General features: G+C 34.4%; 1 protein-coding gene across 1 annotated transcript in view; it reads right to left on the bottom strand.

The window, feature by feature from the left end:
• The window catches only part of LOC148954699 (hepatocyte growth factor-regulated tyrosine kinase substrate-like), an 86,438-nt gene that overhangs the window by 10,203 nt on the left and 56,529 nt on the right, over positions 1 to 19,706 (bottom strand). The window contains exons 8-12 of the mRNA XM_089086465.1: positions 18,455 to 18,662; positions 15,736 to 15,908; positions 13,231 to 13,378; positions 8,217 to 8,402; positions 3,293 to 3,463 (exon numbers count right to left, since the gene is read on the bottom strand). Of these exons, the coding sequence (XP_088942591.1) occupies positions 3,293 to 3,463; positions 8,217 to 8,402; positions 13,231 to 13,378; positions 15,736 to 15,908; positions 18,455 to 18,662 (886 nt within the window). The remainder of the gene's footprint in view (positions 1 to 3,292; positions 3,464 to 8,216; positions 8,403 to 13,230; positions 13,379 to 15,735; positions 15,909 to 18,454; positions 18,663 to 19,706) is intronic.

Below are 19,706 nucleotides of genomic sequence, written 5' to 3' on the forward strand. Positions count from 1 at the left end.
ATATGCCCCCAGGGCATAACTTACAACTTTTGCCCTGGGGACTGTGGGGGGTTTTTCATCCTCAAAGACATAATTTCCGCACCTTTCTACTACGTCGAACAAAATGGCTATCTCAAAATTTGGACTGAATGTGTTGGAGAAAATAATGGGCATGAGAGGAGGGTTAGTTGCCCTCTGATTACTTTCGACTATAAAAAGGGAAAAAACCCTTTCAAATTCCAATCGAATGAGCCCCTGAAGTTTCTACGACAACACTTTCTATAAAAAACCTTATATGCCCCCAGGGTATAACTTAAAACCCTTGCCCTAAGGGTTGGGTGGGGGGAGGGGGTTGTCATCCTCAAAGACCTAATTTCCAGACCTGTAAACTACATTGACAAAATGGCTATCTGAAAATTTTGATTGGATGTGTTTGGGGAAATGGTGGGCGTGAGAGGGGGGTTAGTTGCCCCCCAATCACTTTTGACTATAAAAAAGGGCACTAGCCCTTTCAATTTCCAATCGAATGAGCCCTTTTTGAAGTTTCTACGACAACCCTTTCTATAAAAAACCTTATATGCCCACAGGGCATAACTTACAACCCTTGCCCCGGGGGCTGTAGGGGGTTTATCATCCTCAAAGACATAATTTCCAGAATTTTTCAACTACGTTGAACAAAATGGCTATCTCAAAATTTTTATTGGATGTGTTTCGGGAAATGGTGAGTGTGAAAGGGAGGTTATTTGCCCTCCAATAGCTTTCAATTATTAAAAAGGGCACTAGCCATTTCAATTTCCAGTTAAATGTGCCCTTTTTGAAGTTTCTACGACAACACTTTCTTTAAAAATCTTATATGCCCCTAGGGCATAACTTACAACCCTTGCCTTGAGGGCTATGAAAGGATTATCATCCTCAAAGACCTAATTTCTACAACTTTCAACTACGTTGAACAAATGACTGTCTCAAAATTTTGATTGGTTGTGTTTGGGAAAATGGTGGGCGTGAGAGGGAGGATAGTTGCCCTCCGATCACTTTCGACTATCGGAAAGGGCACTAGCCCTTTGAATTTCTGACTGATTGGAAATTTGAATTTCAAATTTCCTTTGAATTTCCAATTGAAAGCACTAGTGCCTTTTTTAATAGTCAAAAGTGATTGGAGGAAAACTAACACCCCTGCCACGCCCACTATCTTCCCAAACACATCCAATAAAAATTTTGAGATAGCCATTTTGTTCAACGTAGTTGAAAAGTCCGGAAATTATGTCTTTGAGGATGACAGTCCCCCCACAGTCCTCAGTGCAAGAGTTGTAAGTTAGGCCCTGGGGGCATATAAGGTTTGAATAGAAAGCATTCTCGTAGAAACTTCAAAAAGGGCTCATTCGATTGGAAAGGGCTCAATCAAAATTTTGAGATAGCCATATATTTATGGCTATCTCAAGAGGTTTGAAAAAACCTCTTTTCCACACCATCCAAGAGGTAAAGGTCGTGGTACTTTTTTCGTTAAGATTAGTCAAATATTACTTGTAAATTGTACAAGCTGGTCAGAAACTAGTAGCCAACTTACCAATTGTCTACTGTAGCAACTAATCTTGGTAAATTCATTTGATTTTTTTTTCAGTAAAGTACAAATTATATTCTGGCTTTTAGAAAGCTTGGGGTATAAAACCCTACTCACATTAATTTCTGCTCTTTTTGAGTTTGACTTATTTTAATTTCTGTTTGTTTTGGGTTTCATTTATTTATTGATACTGATTTGTGGTAGTTGCACGCTTGGTAGATTATTTGATTCTATTTTTATTTATTTCTAGTTTAATAGAGTTATTTACTTTTTTTTTTAAACATATTTTGTGCAAAAAGTTTTTGGTTAATTTTATTGTAAATGGCCATTTATAATAGGATTAAGTGCATATATTGTTGGGATCCAGGGGGAGTGCACGATTAAAAGCACAACAACTAGCCATCCAATGGCACTTTCTAATGCAAGTATTATTACATTTAAGATATTTAGAATAGTGCTTCTCATGTTAGAGCAGTGGTTGTCCAAATGTTTCGTCTCTCAGATTTAGACCTCAAAACTTTCATATACAAATTATATTTGATTCATATTTTCTTACAAGTATATATGATTATAAATAACTTTTCATGATAAGATACGAAAGGGCCCATTTCTCAAGACAAAACAAGCCTACTAGCAATCCAGTGGCACTTACAGAATAATTTTGCGAATATTCTCGCATAAAGATACTTTGAACAGCGCTTCTCATTTTAGAGTATCACTTTAAAAAATTTATCCCCCTTAAATATTGACCCCATCTAGCCTCATTGACGCCAATATTGATCCAATCTAGCCTCACAAACTGTTCCCCTGGTGAAAAACTCATCTGTTCAGCACAATGTTTTATTATAAATATTTATAATAAGATAAAACATGTTTAAAAAGAAAAACATGTCACGTACCTGCAGTGCAGTGTATAATTGAGTTTTTCTTTCTCGTCTTTGCAATTTGTTCTAAGAGTTGTTTTAGATCTTAGCTCAAGCGTTCGTCACATTATTATCACAGGTAAGTTTATGTGTGTTTCTTATTTTCTTTTCTTTTTTTTCGTTTATTGCTCCGTCTTTTCTTTTTTTTTTGTATGACGGGTTTTCCAATAAATAATAATAATAATAATAATAATAATAATAATAACAATAAGAAAATCCCCGTGTTTTAATGTTAATTAATTAAAAAAAACATTTTCCACAAAATAAGTTTTCAAAAAAAAGTAAAGAACTCTATTAAAATCAAAATTAACAAAAATAGAATCAAATAATCTACCAAACATACAACTACCACAAATCAGTATCAATAAATAAACGAAACCCAAAAACAAACAGGAATTAAAATAAATAACAGAGTCAAACTCAAAACGAGCAGAAATAATTATGAGTAGGTTTCTAAACCCCTATTCTTTCTAAGCCAGAATATAATTTGTCCTTTACTGAAAAAAATGCGTATTGTCAGTTTAATATACATATGCTGATATTTATTCCTGAAAATATTAATTAATTTTTGATTTCTTAAAGTTATAAAATGAAAACATTAAAAAAAAAAACCGAGTGCTATCACACAAAAACATTTAGAACAGTGCTTCTCACTTCAAAAGCATTGTAGAGCAACACTACTAAAATCAGTCTCATTTTAGATCCCCCCCCCCTTAAATAGCTTGCAAACAACCCACTTGTCCCCACTCCATTACCATATTTGCAGATCTGTTACTGCCACCATTTTGACACTCCCACTTCCACATCCACTCAAATTACAAATAATTCTCACCTTGATGTGGTTGATCACTACCAGGCATTGGGTAAATATAATTAGGTGGCTGTTGTCCTTGAACATGCTGTCCTTGAATGTGTTGTCCACGTTGTGGCATATTATAATTTGGTGCTCCTGGTGGTGTTACTTGGTACTGAGGGTTATTAGCTGGCATAGGAGGCACTGACCCTGCAAAATAAATAGATCAAATTTTAAAATCAGTCAATCAATTTATCTATATCAACGAAAAATCACGAAAGAAAGAATAACCCATGGATAATCAACACCATAAAGGAAAAAATATTCAGTATTTGTTTCTGTTAATTAGGTAATTTGAAATAATTATGTAATAAGTAAGGTCAGGCCCATTAATTTTAACAATAAAGATTTCTGCTCTTCCTTTTCTGTTCTACAAGCTCAAATATACTAGACAAAGAGTATTTCATCCTATGAAAACAGTTATTACGTCTTGAAAACACATTACTCTTTAGTTTTTATTTATTTATTTTTTATCAGATATATGCAAGAAAGATAAAATTCTAATGCGCTAGACACACCAGTTCCATCTGCATTGTTAAAAAGCCAAGGTTTATGAATGACTTTTTCACATGACTATTTTTCACAATGACTATTTCACAAAAGACTTTAATTTCACACTTGTTCTACAGGAGCAAAAATTTAAACCAACAAAAATCGTTTTGGAAAGCTTGTATCAATACTAACCTGTTCCCAAATATTGTATATTAACGCTTCTAGTACTAAGACATCACCAAGACCCCAAGGCACCAAGCCGCCTGAGCCCAACACAGCTACGCACGCTCCTTCTCCACCCCAGTCCTTTGAAAGCCTTCCTCTTTACACTCTCCCAGGAAGTCCCCATTTCCCTTAAATCTTTCCTTACGACATCCTCCCACCCCAACTGAAGACGACCTGCTTTCCGTTTAGCCTTCGACGGTTGGCCAATAAGGACAATCTGTCATCCTTTATCCACAGAACGTGCCCCAGCCTTCTAAACCTTTCTAATTCTATCTTCTTATTCTTAGTCTCCCAAACTTTTTTCGACTGTGAAAATAAACACCATGAGCCTTGGCTATTCTACTTTTAACCTCTTCACTGCATCCATCGTCTTTACTAATAATACTACCAAGGTAAGTGAAGCTATCCACTTGATCAATCTTTTCGCTACCCAATGTCACCTTTTCATCTTTACTTATTCCTAGCCTTAGCCACTTAGTCTTCTTAAATTTAATTTTCAAACCTACTCTAGCACCCTAAACTCACAAAACCTCTAAAAGTTCATTTGTTTTTCTCACACTTTCATCTAGGATGCATAAATCATCAGCAAAATCTAAGTCCAGGAAAGTTTTACTTCCCCATTTGATTCCGTGTTCTCCCATTGCCGTTCCTGTGTTCCTTAAGACAAAGTCCATCAGAGTGATCCATATAAATGGGAATAGGACACAACTATGTTTCACACCTGATTTAACACAAAACCAGCTGCTAACCTCATTTCCTACCTTAACTGCAGCAGTGTTATGCTCGTACATAGCACTAATCACTTAGATGTATTAAACTGGTACACCATACAAGGATGCGTAAATTTGATGTTGTTGACAAGTGTGACTACTTTTTGGCTCGGGCACAACTTAGCAAAGTTTGATTGGTTTTTGCACACTGTTCAGTTCTCACTTAACCAGGTGAAAACTTGGTGAGTGAAAACAAAGTGAAAACTTTGATACACTAGGTACTTTTTTACTTACTCAAAGAAAAGACACAACATTATCAAAAGCACAAATATGGAGTGAGGACTGTTATAAACTATTTAATTCTGCAGTCCCAAATGCAGCTGTCAAATCCACATCCAATTTACATCCAATCATTATAGTATGAACTAATCATACAAAGATTCCTTAAGATATAAGGAAAGTTCTCTAAGAGCCTAAAACTAAAATAAAAAGTTTTTAATAAACGCCCTTCCGAGAAGAGTCAGGTTGCACAGGTTGCAACCCTGCTCATCATTTTTTCCCCCGACATTTCAGATGAAAATAGAAAACTTCAGATGTTTATCACTAGAATGATAAAATACTTGAAACGGCTACCGTAAAAATGCAAAAACCAAAAGGATATATAATCTATCGTACGATTTTTTAGGCGAAGGTGGGTGTTACTATAATAAGTTCAAGTTAAATAATACTTTTACAATGTTTTGTGGATTAGTTATGAAAACCATGCTATTTTGGTTCTTGAGAATGTTAGGTTAGGTTTTTGAGAACGTTTTGGGACTCTTTTTTCGTGTCCTACTGGAACTAATAATTTTTTTTCTTTTCTGCAAAACGTTTACACTTTAGTATAAGTTTCCGGACTTAGAATAAGCAGAGCCTGTAAATTACAATGTGACCTCTAATGACAGTTTGAAAACTGTTCACACTGTGCACTTACACAGTGTGTGAACACACATTTCAAAACCATGTTAACTCGTTCCGGTGTGAACGCTGTTTTTCCATGACCATTTCTACAACCAGTAACTCGATTAATTTTATTCACAGAAAAATACGAAACAAAGCAGTTACTTTATCGTCCCTCTTAAAGTTCCGTGGCGTGGTAAAATGGTAGAGTACAAACAAGACCAACGAATTCCTAAAATTGGTCTTTCTGTTGGTACGCTGCGGGGGCAATTAAAAACTCTTTTTACTAACCCTTTCATCATTTTTTTTTTAATTCAGTTATGGTCGTCCCGCTGACTCATTCTCTTGGTAGGGTTTCCCCACGGCTTCACTTTACTATTTTTGGTGTTTTGTTTTAGTTTGTTCTCAATTTGGCTGCTGGCTTGGGGTGATGCTTGGTAAGTCATACATTTTTTTTTTTTTTTTTTTTTTTTTAAAAATAGTTTGATTATGTAAAAATATATTATGTTTTTGTTGTTTTTATTTGTTATTGGTTGCCTGGTAATACGAGCTAGACTCTCAGCCGGACATACCCATATTGTAGTTGTATTTAGTTTAGATATAATTCAACATTATTTTTCATCTATTTCTTCTGCGGAGCTTTAAGGTGACCAAACTACCAGCCTTCAAAGGTGGAAATAAGGGATTCTTAAGCTTTATTACTTGTTCATTTTATTATAGATGATGGTGTTATCAACATAATGCTTTCCACCAGTCCCCTCATCCTTTATGTATTTATATATAAAATGTAACTTCTCTTTAAGAATCAAAATTTAACGTGCATAGAGCACATATACAAATTATTTACGCCTTTTTAATAAAAATACTAAGATTCATACTTAAACTTAAGCTTGGGGGTTACACAGCTTAAAATTTACAACCTTACATGTCCAGCAGTACATCACAAACTGAAAAGAGCCGAGTTTGGCGTTCACCCTTATATTCTTCCCCCTTTCCAAGACAATTTAATTTTTACAACTTTTATTTTGATTTGTCAAGATACTTATCGACAATATTTATTAGACTAAACTAAACAAAAAATTAGGTTATCCCTGAATTCTCCTGAACGAATTTCCAGAATTTCCCGAAATCTCCCAAAAAATTAACACTAACAAAAATAAACGATTGGCCTTTCGTGTTTGTTGTGGTTACAAACGTTCAAAGATCGTCGTTTTCGACAAATGTTTTTCTCACCTACATTTTTACTAGTTACATATATCAGTCAGACAAATGACCGGCTCTGTAACCCGAGATGGCTCTGCAGTCCGAGGATTTGATACACTTGATGACTGAACAGGTTTCAGCGGACGATTCACTTGAGCAATGGGTGTGCACTCCCAGTGAAAAATTGTACTCTAAATACCTCAAAATGTTTCCAATAAATACTGTGGTGATCAATGAATACAAAAAACTGTGGATTATTCCCAATATTACGGCTCTGATCCGTGAACGCCACCTTGACTCGACTGGCAAGGGAGGTCAAGGAGCGACCTAAAGAAACATAACAGTTTACATGATCATAAATGGAAAAAGCTATGGCCGGGAAAAGTTAACTCCCTTCTTAACACCGAACTTACAAAATGGCACCGCTCAGTTTAAGTGATAGTATAACCAGCATAAAGATATTTGACGTTAATAGCCGTATATTAGGGTCTACTGACGTTAATGCTCGCCTCTATTTGTACTGTTTTCCATCCGTTGCCTCCCAAAAGAAAGCCTCAGTTCTTAAAGATTGCCCAGCTCATAAATCCTGCCAGTTTCTCCAAGAGCGGGAAAGGTTTTAAAACAGTACTTTTGGCCGTCAAATTGTTTTTGCGGTGCTACTAAGTTTTAAAACTCTGTATATTTATTGTTTTCTAGGGGATGTGGTAAACGGTTGGGCATGCTGGATGTCTTTATGTAGTTGGTCATTGATCTTTTCTTCTGTAGATTATAATCTAGATTCTGTAAATTCTAGGGCATATGGTAAAATGTTGGGCATGCTGGATGTCTTTTTGTAGTTGGTCATTGATCTTTTCTTCTTTAGATTATAATCTAGATTCTATATATTCTAGGGGATTTGGTAAAATGTTGGGCATGCTGGATGTCTTTATGTAGTTGGTCATTGATCTTTTCTTCTGTAGATTATAATCTAGATTCTGTAAATTCTAGGGCATATGGTAAAATGTTGGGCATGCTGGATGTCTTTATGTAGTTGGTCATTGATCTTTTCTTCTGTAGATTATAATCTAGATTCTTTAGATTCTAGGGGATATGGTAAAATGTTGGGCATGCTGGATGTCTTTATGTAGTTGGTCATTGATCTTTTCTTCTGTAGATTATAATCTAGATTCTATAGATTCTAGGGGATATGGTAAAAGGTTGGGCATGCTGGATGTCTTTATGTAGTTGGTCATTGATCTTTTCTTCTGTAGATTATAATAGTAAGTTCTCTTTCCAAAATATGGCAAACTTCAAAAAAAAAATAGTCAATCTAATATTTGATAAGCAAAACTCACCTTGCTGAGAGTGAGGCATTGGAACATATTGATTTGGAGGTTGTTGCTGATTGGCTGGTCCTAGAGAGGGCGCTCTGTACATTACAGGAGGTGCAAATGACTGTTGAGGTTGACCTCCGTAACTACCAGCGTGTTGTGGCATAGCTCCTGGGTAGCCTTGTGGAGGTTGCGCGTATCCCGGCACCCCTAGAAATTGAAAATAGTTAATCCAAAATAAAGAATAAACAAAATAAAACTAACCGTTTGACACGTAATGTTGAGAAAAAAAAAAATCACTGAAGGTTAAGAAATTATCTGTTTACCTTCATACATACTGAATGAAGAAGTTGGGGGAAAAAAAATTTGAAGGTCAAGAAGCTATCTATTCATCTCTATATGGAGTGAATGAATAAGCTGAAATAAGGATGTTGCAAAAAGGAAACTTTTTGAAGACCGAAGAATTATTTATTCATCTCCTTATGCAGCAAATGGGGAAGTTGGAAAAGGGAAATTCTTTGAAGGCCAAAAAGCTATCAATTCATCTCCACATGGAGCGAATAAGCAAGCTGAAATGAAGAAGTTGAAAAAACAAAACTATCTGAAGATTTAGGAGCTATCTATTTACCTCTATATTGAGTGAATGAACAAACTGAAATGAAGAATTTGAAATAAGGAAACTATTTGAAGGCCAAAGAGCGATCTATCTATCTCACTGTAGAATGAACGAATATCTCCATATGAAGTGAATGAATAAGCTCACAGATAAAGATGAAAAATGGAAACTATTGGAAGGTCGAGAAGCAATCTGTTTAACTCCATATGGATTGATGGAGCATATTGGAAAAGAGAATCTATTTGAAGGCCAAAGAGCGATCTATTTATCTCCATATGGAATGAAGGAATATCTCCAAATGAAGTGACTGAATAAGCTGAAAGATAAAGATGAAAAACGGAAACTATCTGAAGGTCGAGGAGCGACCTGTTTAACTCCATATGGATCGAATGAGCATATTGGAAAAGGGAAACTATTTGAAGGTAAAACAGCGATCTATTCATCTCCATATGAAATGAATGAATATCTCCATATGAAGTGAATGAATAAGCTGAAATGATAAAGATGAAAAAAAAGAAAACGATTTGAAGGTTGAGCAGCAATCTGTTTATCTCCATATGGATTAAATGAACATATTGGAAAAGGGAAACTATTTGAAGACCGAGGAGCTATCTATTTATATCCAAATAAAGTGTATTAATATCTCCACATGGAGTGAATTTAATAGCTGAAACGAGGAAGTTGAAAAAAGAAAACCATTTGAAAGATAGCGGAGCTATCTATCTATCTCCATATTGACTGAATGAACACATTAAAATAAGGAACATGGAAAAAGGTATTTATGTATCTCCACATGGAGTGAAGGAATATCTCCATAGGTAGTGAATGAACAAGCATTTGAAGGTCGAGGAGCTACCCGTTTATCTCCATATAGACTGAATAAGCGCATTGAAAAAAGACAACTATTTGACGGCGGAGGAGCTATCTATTTATGTCCATGTGGAGTGAATCAATATCTTCATATAAAGTGAATAAAGAAGCTGAGATGAGGAGGTTGAAATAAGAAAACTATTTGAAGACTGAGGAGCTATTTGTGTATCTCCATATGGAGTAAATTGAATAAGAAAATTACTTGAAGGCCAAGCAACTATCTGTTTACCACCATGGAGAATAAATAAAGAAATTTAACAATTGTTTTTTTATCTATAGATCCTCGATAAGATCAGCGCCAACATGTTTTTGAATAAGTCTTCTCCCTTTGTCACAGCTAAACAAGTCACAAATCAACAATTCAAATAATACTGGGCAAACCTGCTGTCGACGCGGAATATCGTAGTCCAAGCAACCTTTCTTGTTTTTCAAGCCAAGCATATTTTCTTTGTTTTCCAAGCCAAGGGACAGTTAGTTTCCTATATAGGGGTATTGGACAATGCGGTTCTAATAGTGAACTTCGTTTTTTGATCTGATTCTGGTTTTAGGAGTTATGTTCTATTTTTTTTTTTTTTTACTATGGGACGTGATCGTCTCTTACTAGGTTGCTAGCTACCGCTGCAACCCGGAAATAATTGTTTTAGTTACCTCCTAGCTAAAATAATGAAGATTATATGAATGAACCATAGGGTTCAGTTTCTTTTGGACTTGAGTTCGTTCTTTACTATAACGCTCAGACACCACAAGTATTTTTGCAGTTTGCATAATAACTTTAACGATTCTGAACTGAAAATGTGTTAAAATATACTGATGTCATTATAGCTAACATCATAATATTGCGTTTATTTTTACGCCATATATGGTTAAAATTTAAGATTAAGACGTCATTCATCAATTTTGTACTTGAAAATACAATCTTTTTCGTAAAAAAAAATGATTCTGTAATAAAGATTATTTTTGTCAATTACACAAGGTTTTTAAATACATCAGTTTCCTTTAAAATGAGCCATTTAACACCTCTCTATGATCTTCCAGTGCCCCACTAGCTGCAAAGGAAAAAATAAAGGAAAAAAAAGATGCGTTGATGCAGAGCATCGTAGTTCAAGCATTTTCAAGCCAACTTCGTTATTCAAGCCAACGAGCTGTAAGTTTTCTATATAGGGTTTCTGACAAGGCAGTTCAAATAGTGTACTTCATTTTTTGACCTGATTCTATTTTAAGGAGTTACGGGCTATTTTATTTTTTACTATGGGACGTGATCGTCTCTTACTAGGTTGCTAGCTACCACTGCAAACCGCATTACCGTAAAAATTATAAGCCATATAATTAAAGTTATATAATAAACCATATTTTAAGGTGATTTTAAGCCATATAAAAAAAAGCGAAAAGAGGAAAGCAGATATTTCAGCAAAGACCTCCGCCAAGCCGTCCTCAGTACCCAACAAGAAAAAAAAATGTGTTGTTGTTTGTTTTTTTGTTAGCCTAATCATAGCTGAGTTCAAACATTAAACCACAATTTTTTATAATTTTTCTTTTGGTTATCTGAAAATTATGAAATTTTAAGGGTAGTATCACATTGAGAAAGAAATGAGCAAAATTAATTATTTTGTTTTCCGTCTGTGAATACTCGAACATTATCAATTTGTTGATTCCCAAAGGCAACCAGAATATCAAAGAAAAGCTATAGCTTCAAGATTTTTGTTGCCGTTTGTTTTTATTTTACTCTTTGTTGATTTTTCATCCACGTTTACTTTTTTTAAATTCAGCATCCGCTACTACCAAAAAGTACATAACTGCATATGGACATCTTTTCCTTTAGAAACCAAATTCCTGGTTTTTTCTAACCTTTTAAAGATATATATATAGTTGTGTAAGTATCTACTAAACCAATCCAAAAAATCAAATTTAATTTTCAATGTCATTGGTACTTAAAAAAGATGTATTTACCAAATTATGTGGCTTAAATTTTTCTTTCATCAAATAAATTAATTAGAGGGATAGCATAATCAATGGTGGAAAAAGGTGTTTAATACTTATACAATCAATATTTGAAGTTGGATCTTAGTTTTAACATTAAGAATACAAACCCAATTCACTGTTAACTGCTCAGAAGAAATTGATTAACTACCTAGGATTACATAAAAGAACCTGATTAACTACCAAGAGTAGGTTAACTAGCCAGTTAGGTAGTCTGATATCACCTGTTGTCGTCACTGTGAATGTCCGAAATCTGGTTAATGTTGGCATTCACCGGTGAACGTTCAAAATTCCATTTTCTCTCCTTGGATTCAATTAGCTTTTTCAGTCTTATGCAAGCGTTGATGGTAAAAGTTAAAGTTAGGTTGGGTTTGATGAAATTAGGTTACAAATCTCAGAAATGGAATATAATCTAAACTAACCTAACCTGTCATCATCAAACCTTGCATAAAACTGAAAAAGTTGACTGGCAACGCTGGCTAAATCTAAGAAGAAAAAAAAAAGTATTTTGGACATTCATTGGAGAATGTTGACATTTACCAATTTTGGACATTCGCAGTAACACTGTCACATATTACATGTTGTCAAATTCTGATGTTTTTAGGGATGTCGATTGAATGGCCTGGGCTGTTATTTGCTGTTATAAAACAGCAAAGCTGCGCATTAACCAATTAAAAAAAGCTCCACATTGCGTATGCGTCCGTTGCTTTATAACATCAGAGTTACAGCGGATTCACAGAACAAGGCTGTTTAATTCCATAGTTATTCTGCATTTACTTGCCCTTCCCCCTAGTCGGCGTTGTTCTTCTAACTACAAGAGGCTGCAAATTCGTTCTTCTTAAAATTTTGAAGCATATTTTGTCTTTACCTACATAGGCTCACCCGAACTCCTATAAAGCAGTGAACTCCGAGCAGCAATTTTCATAGCTATGAAACAAATTAAAATTGACGAACCATCTCTCTAAGCAATCACTGATTTGATTGAGTAAGTCATAGGAAATTGGCAAAAAAAATGCAAAATTATTAGAATTTGAGTTAGAATTAACTAAATAATGAGTTAGAATTTAATCTGGAATTTAGAAATGCAACCTTGTAACCTAAAAGTCCAAATTTCTGAAATGGATGTGATTTGTATGTAAAAATAAAACAAAAACTTTTTAATAAAAATTAGGTTGGAATTTAGACTTGCCAATTTAAAAATATATTTGTGAAAAAGTTGAAAAGGTCACTTTTATGATTTTTTCTTTAGAATCTTAAAAAAGCGAAAGCTCCTAAACAAACCTTTTAAAAAGAGCCAAAAAAGCAAAAGACAAAAGGTGTAATTTTGGCACTGTGTATTAAAAGAGAAAGAGCAAAGGAAGCTAAGATTTTGGCACTGACAACAAAGCTAAGACGGTTTACAATCAGAACCTTTTACGGAGATTTACTAAATAGGGGAAATATTATTTTAAGTCTGAGTATATATATATATATATATAGATATTATATATATTATATAATAATAATATATGTTATATGATAATAATATATATTATATTATATAATAATATAAGAGTAGTGAAGATTTCTTTTTACCAGGTGGCTGTATATAAGGTCCTTGGGGAGGATATCCGGCGGAGGAGCGAAGATACATTTGCTTCTGTTGTTCCATTCTAAGTTGCATTTCTCGTTCTTGTTCTTGAATTCTTTGCATTGCCAGCTGTCTCTGATATTCAAGATACTCCTGAAAATAACAGCTGTTTTACTAATCATTGGCAAAGACGGTAAACTAATTGTTTTCCTTTGTCTTTTTTTTAAATTATGTTTGTCCAAGACAGGAAATAATAGCTAGAACAAAGTTCAAACCACCAATAAAATCGCATCTCGATCTGAGAGAGTCGTTGGGTAAGTCGATTGTTTGGGTGAAAAATACCCAATAAAGTTTGAAAAATTATTGTTGGAGGAAAAATATAAAAATGCATAGAACTATGTTTCAGAAACCGAAACAAATTCGAAACCTATCTTAACCCCTTTTCCAATCTAAAATAAATAGGAGGACAAAATACGGATGATCCTCTTAGGCACGCACGCAAGCATTTATTTTAAAAGGAGGGTGATACTTAGGAGGATGGGACACAAGTTAAAAGACTGACTCAAAAGAGGCAGATTACGAAAGGAAATATAACAAATTATGGAGAATATAGTAAAAATATCCGAGATTCCGTAGAAGGAATGGAGCCAAAGACGGCCTTTCTTTCAAATTAAAAAAAAACAAAAATTTTAAATAAATAAAGGTGCCAAACAATTATTACGCAAAACTATGAATGATTAAAAAGTAGAATTTTACTTTTGAAATCAGCCAAATATGATCGCATATTTTGTCCACGATGAAGAAAATTAATTAATCAGTTGATTTAGTCTCATTTTAATAAATTTGATTTATTAATTTAACAAGTTTATTATGTGAAAGTTTTTAATTTATTAGATTGTTGACTCAAAGCGGCGAAAACCGAATAAGAGTGAAATTAAATATTTAAATTTCTATCAACATAGTACATAATTATTCAACCCGTTGAAGCAGAGTTTGTCCATGGAGTGGATAACCCTAATCTAACAGGGTGCTGGTGTTAGGACAAAGGTAGTTCTAGTAGAACGTTATGGTCAATAAAGGGGCAGTCTGATAAAGTGTCTTAGAGCTGCTACAAAATGACTTAGTAATCAAAGCTATACAGTGATGACAGTGGTTAAGTATAGTTCAGAAGACGGAGGATTTGTTAGATGTTTTTCAGGGGAATTCACCATTTTCAGCCATCAATACAGGGCCAAACGAAAAGCAGGCCATCCTCGAATGCGGTGGGAAGAGGTTGTAACAAAGGATTTGAAAAAAATTGGAACTTCTTGGGAGTCGTAAAGAGGGGAGCTTTTGATAGACTGGAATGGAGGAGGAGCGTACCCAGCTGTATTGGCTTAAGGCGGCTTGGTACTACTTTGATTTGTTGTTAGTAGTACTAGTACTAATTAAGGGAGGCAGATCTACCCTGGGTATGGATTCAATAGATTCGTGGAGACGAAGGATTACCGAAAATTTAGTCATGCGCAAATCCATCTGGTTTGGAGGGGTTCAAACCCAAAATCAGGCATAGAGGGAAAGGGGACTAAAGTCTGATGTCATCTAATTGTTATTACATTTTTGAGGCAGGAATAATCTATGACAGCCATACCAATTGCCAAAAATACCATTATTTATAAAAACCAAGTCAACTGTATTTTTTCTATGTTAAAAAAAAGAATGTAGTGCGTTTTTCCCCGTGTAACAATTATCTGGGGGCTAAGGGCTTCGGCTTTCTAATGGAAACTACTTAAAATGCAAAAAAAAATCTAGAAGAGCTAAACCTCCTTAAATGCTGAAAGTACAGATGCATTCCGATATTTGAACCTTAAAATGCACTTTTTTGAAGATCACAAGATCCCTTGTAAAAGCCTTGTGATCACCCACTCCTTTGGATATTTCCTGTACCAGTCTATATCAGTAAATCTGCTCCAGTTTAAGAGTAAACAGAACCAACTTGAAGTACCAAGGACATTCAAAATGAAATATGTTTGTTTGAATTGGTTAATTTGAAATTTATGCAATCATGTATATCTTTAACAATTGGCACAAATTTAGAATTCAGCTTTCATTGAAAAAGAGCCAAATTAAAAAAAAAAGCGGGTGAAGAATCAGCAAAAAATAAGCTAAAAACATGTGGCATAAAACAGCTAAAGAAGGTGTAGCTTACCTCTGAAGAGGCAGCAATATTTGGGAGTAAACATATAGTTTATAATTGGAATTTTATGGACAATGACTTATTAATTTAACTAATTAGGCTTGTTTTCACAACTCAACAAGGCAACACTGACAAATTGTGACACTGCCCTAAAATATTCATAATTTTAAAATAATCAAAAGAAAAATCTTGGAAATCGCAGTTTTTACCTTTCATTTTTACCCGAATTTATACGTTATGAATATATTCACGTTTCATTTTATTTATGGTTGGAAACAGAATTTGATCTAAAAAATTATTTCCCAAGTATTCTACTAACACGTCATGAACTAACCTGTTTTTTCTTTCTCATGATGTCAAGTTTAAAAGCCATTTGCATTTGCCGTTGTCTATCAGCTTCTTCAGCAGCTCGGCGCAGTTTCTCACGATGCTCCTCCCGAAGTGCATCCAAAGCGGCTCGTGCATCACGCGCCTGTGTCAATTTATCCTGCAGTGTCTCGTAGTACCCTGGAATCAGGATAAAATAATGAAATCAAATATAATCAAAGGTAAAATCTTTAATAGAGACAGTGAAAGTTGATTTTTTTTCTGAATAAGCTTTCAGATGACTCTTTTTAAATGTCAAATTAGTGGCGCCACTTGGGGAGGGGGGAAGGGATAATTACTGCCACCCCGCCCCCCTCCCTAGACTTTGAAAAATGCCTTTTTTGTATTATAGTAATCAAAATCACAAAACATACATTTCAAAAATTCCATTTTTGAACTTTACTTTAAAAAGCGAAAACAATTCTTGCCCGACCCCCCCCCCCTAATAATTTGGAAAAAAGGTGAGAAACTGGTTTATGTGTTGCGAGATTAACATAAAAGTGGAAATGGTTAAGAGGCACTTTTTAAATTACTTTTTTATTGAATTAAGGTCGATACTGTAAAAAACTGCTATAGCGCTAGTTTTGTTTCAAGTTTGATAGGGTACGATAAGCGTACAAAAAACAGATAGGCGTCATGCACACCGGTGAGTCTCAACCACCGCACGGGCACAGAACCAGGACTGCCAACTACAAATTTTATATTTGTTCATTGTTGTCATATGTTTATTATGTACTATGCAACTTTTTGAAAATTAACCGATTAGCCTCTTAAATAGTAACTTTTCTCCGTTACCCTTCACTACCTTTACTTTGTCAACGTTTAATGTTTGGTATCAATTAAAAAATAATTTCCCAAAAAAGTTTTCAGACAGCTTAAAAAACAGTTTAGGTTTGTATTTTTCACAAATTTACCATGGGAGGCTCCCCCTGGAAACCCTTTTTTCCTCTGAAGGATATTCCGTGCCCCCAGAGCCCTCGAATGTGTACCCTCTTTTGCCTCTCAATTGAAATGCTCAAATTACGCCCATGACCCCCGCCCCATAATTTTGTGAATAGGTGTCGATGAATCAAACTCCTACAGCAAGTCAATGAAAATAAATAAAAAAAGATAATTAAGAAAAAATTTTCTAAATAATTTTAAATGAGAAAAAGATAATTTGTTAGATAAATAAACAAAGGAAAAAACATACCCCTAAGTTGTATGGACAATATCAAATAGAATGGCACAATGCTCACCATGTACTTTTTTTTAAACCATGCCTGGAAATGCACCCATGCCTGGAAATGTGCCCATGCCTGGAAATGCACCCATGCCTGGAAATGCACCCATGCCTGGAAATGCACCCATGCCTGGAAATGCGATTGTACCATTTTTACCATGTTACAGTAAATCCAGTTTCAACTACATTGTCAAGCTGTCACACTAATATCCGGGATATGATCACATCGAGAGTATTGTTATTTATCCAAAATTATTCTGAAAGGCTTCACTAGTCTCTCCTTTGACCAAGTTCCTGTGTACATTTGAGCGCAGAGTGCAAAACAGGACGGTCAGTCTGCACTGGAGTATAATTAGCTGTTTGCCTCTGTCTGCCTGACAAGCCTTCTTGAAAACATTATATGATTTGACAATACTATAAAAATAGTTCAGAACCCACTATGTGCAACCACAGCACCCAGCTACAGTTCAATTTTGTCACAATCATGTACGGGATATAGTCAAATCCAGCGACGCGATTATTTACCCAAAATGGCTCTTAAGACTTCACTAACCTCTCCTTTGGTCGAGACCCTTTGCATATTTGAGAGGTTCAGACTGCATAGCGGTTAAGTCCAGGAATAAAGTCTGCACAGAGACATTAACTATGTACTTCTGTCTGCTTGAATACGATTTCATTTGATTGGAAAACATTTCAAATTGATTTCTCAAATCATATCTACCCAAAATTTTTCCCAATAACTTGTTTTTACTTAAAATTATTAAATTGTTTGTTTGATATAAATTAAATTTATTTATTTACTTGTCATACATTTACTAAAATTACTTATTTATTTGAAATTATTCAAATTATTGAATTTTACTAGAATTTTTTAATTTCAATTTGATTGTTCCAATTATTCACCCAAAATTTACCCAACTATTTAACTTTATTTAAGATTATTAAGTTACTTATTTGAAATTAAAAAACTTTTCTATTTACTTCTCATTTATTTACTTACTTTATTTATTTAAAATCATTCAATTTTACTAAAATTTTACGCAATTAAAATTTTACTTCAACTATTTACCCAAAATGACTTTGAAAGGCTGCACTAACCTCTACTTTGATCAAGACCCTGTGTATGTTTGAGTAGCTTAGAGTATGTAGCTTTCATGTTCAGGAATAAAGTCTGCACTGAAGTATCATTGGCTATGTACCTCCTCTGCTTGAAATCAGTTTCATTCGATTCATGGACATTTTAATTTGATTCTCAAATTATCTACCCAAGATTTTACCCAATTATTTAACTTTATTTGAAATTACAAACTTTTAGGAAATTAGTAAAATTTTATTAATTTATTTGTCATGTATTTATTAACTTTTTTATTTGTTTAAAATTATTAAATTTATTTCATTTTACCCAATTAAAGTAGCCTACTTCTTCAAAAATTTACTCAAAATGATCCTGAAACGCTGCACTAACCTCTCCTTTGGTCAAGGTCCTGTGTGTGCTTGAGGAGCTCAGAGTGCATAGCTGTTATGTTTAGAAATAGAGTCTGCACTGAAGTATCATTGGCTATGTACCTTCCTCTGCTTGAATTCGATTTCATTCGATTCACAAACATTTCAATTTGATTTCTCAAGTTGAGGGCGAAGTCATCGACTGAATCCATCTCACCATTTTGGAACTTCTGCAAGTAAAAAAGGGACCTACAATTTAAAAGTAACCTTTTCTATTATGTGCGTTTTTTTTCCCCCTGTATTCCCGGCAACTGAACCTTACGTAGGGTATATGAAAATGTATTTGCTTTTATGTTTAAATTTATTATTGTATCCATCTATCTATTTTTAAAAAATCAAGAGATTTTTCCTGAGGGATACTTTAGTTTTGCTATGAAAAAGGGGAGAGGAGTCCACTGACTAATTTCAGTGAAAGCCTCCCCCCTAACATCATACGCAGGCATACGTAAGCTAGCGTTGCCACTAGCCCTTTAAAGAAAAGGAAAAGCTTCAAGAAAAAATAAAAATAAATGTTTACAAGAAAAAAGATACGTAAAATCAAAAAAAGGTAAAATATTGATTAAACTCTATTTTACAGGGAGGCAAAAGTCAAGGAACTTTTTGAATACAGTCCAGTAGAGTCACTTAAAATTTACTAACAGTGTAGAGCGCCTATAAAACTTTTAAAGGTATTTCAGCTACTTAAATTCCTCTACCCGGGCATTCATGCCCTTTTTACATGTAGATGGACGAATGCATTTTTTTCAGATTTTAAACGAAGCATGAGTTTTTAGATTAACCATGAGTTTTCTTAATAATATCACTTTCAAATAAGGTAAAGAAAATAACACTGGACTTAACAGTTCCTACCGGCGGTGCTGACATCTGCTTCTTGGCCCGTTAGCCAAGAAGTGCAATCGTGCGGGGGCCAGCCATCCTGTGCTTTTACACGCCCTTCCCAATTACCTTCGCCGGATTTTGTCCAGAAATCCAGAAATCGGATTTGTCCAGATTTAGAGTTGGGCCATCAACAAAAGTTGTTTCTTATAAGCCGATTTGATTAAGTCCAGAGTAAAATACACTTAATCACATCCTTTTCACATAAGGACATAGAATACAAATAAAAGAAAAGCTAGTCTTGAATATCAGTTTTTAAAAATTACATGATTTTAATTGAATTTAGATTAAAAACAAATATGAAGTTTTGTTTTTTCTAAAGGTGATTGGTTCAAACA

The sequence above is a fragment of the Artemia sp. Qi Xiang Cuo genome, chromosome 3, assembly GCF_049724085.1.
Source record: "Artemia sp. Qi Xiang Cuo chromosome 3, ASM4972408v1, whole genome shotgun sequence".
NCBI classification, from domain to species: Eukaryota; Metazoa; Arthropoda; class Branchiopoda; order Anostraca; family Artemiidae; genus Artemia; species Artemia sp. Qi Xiang Cuo.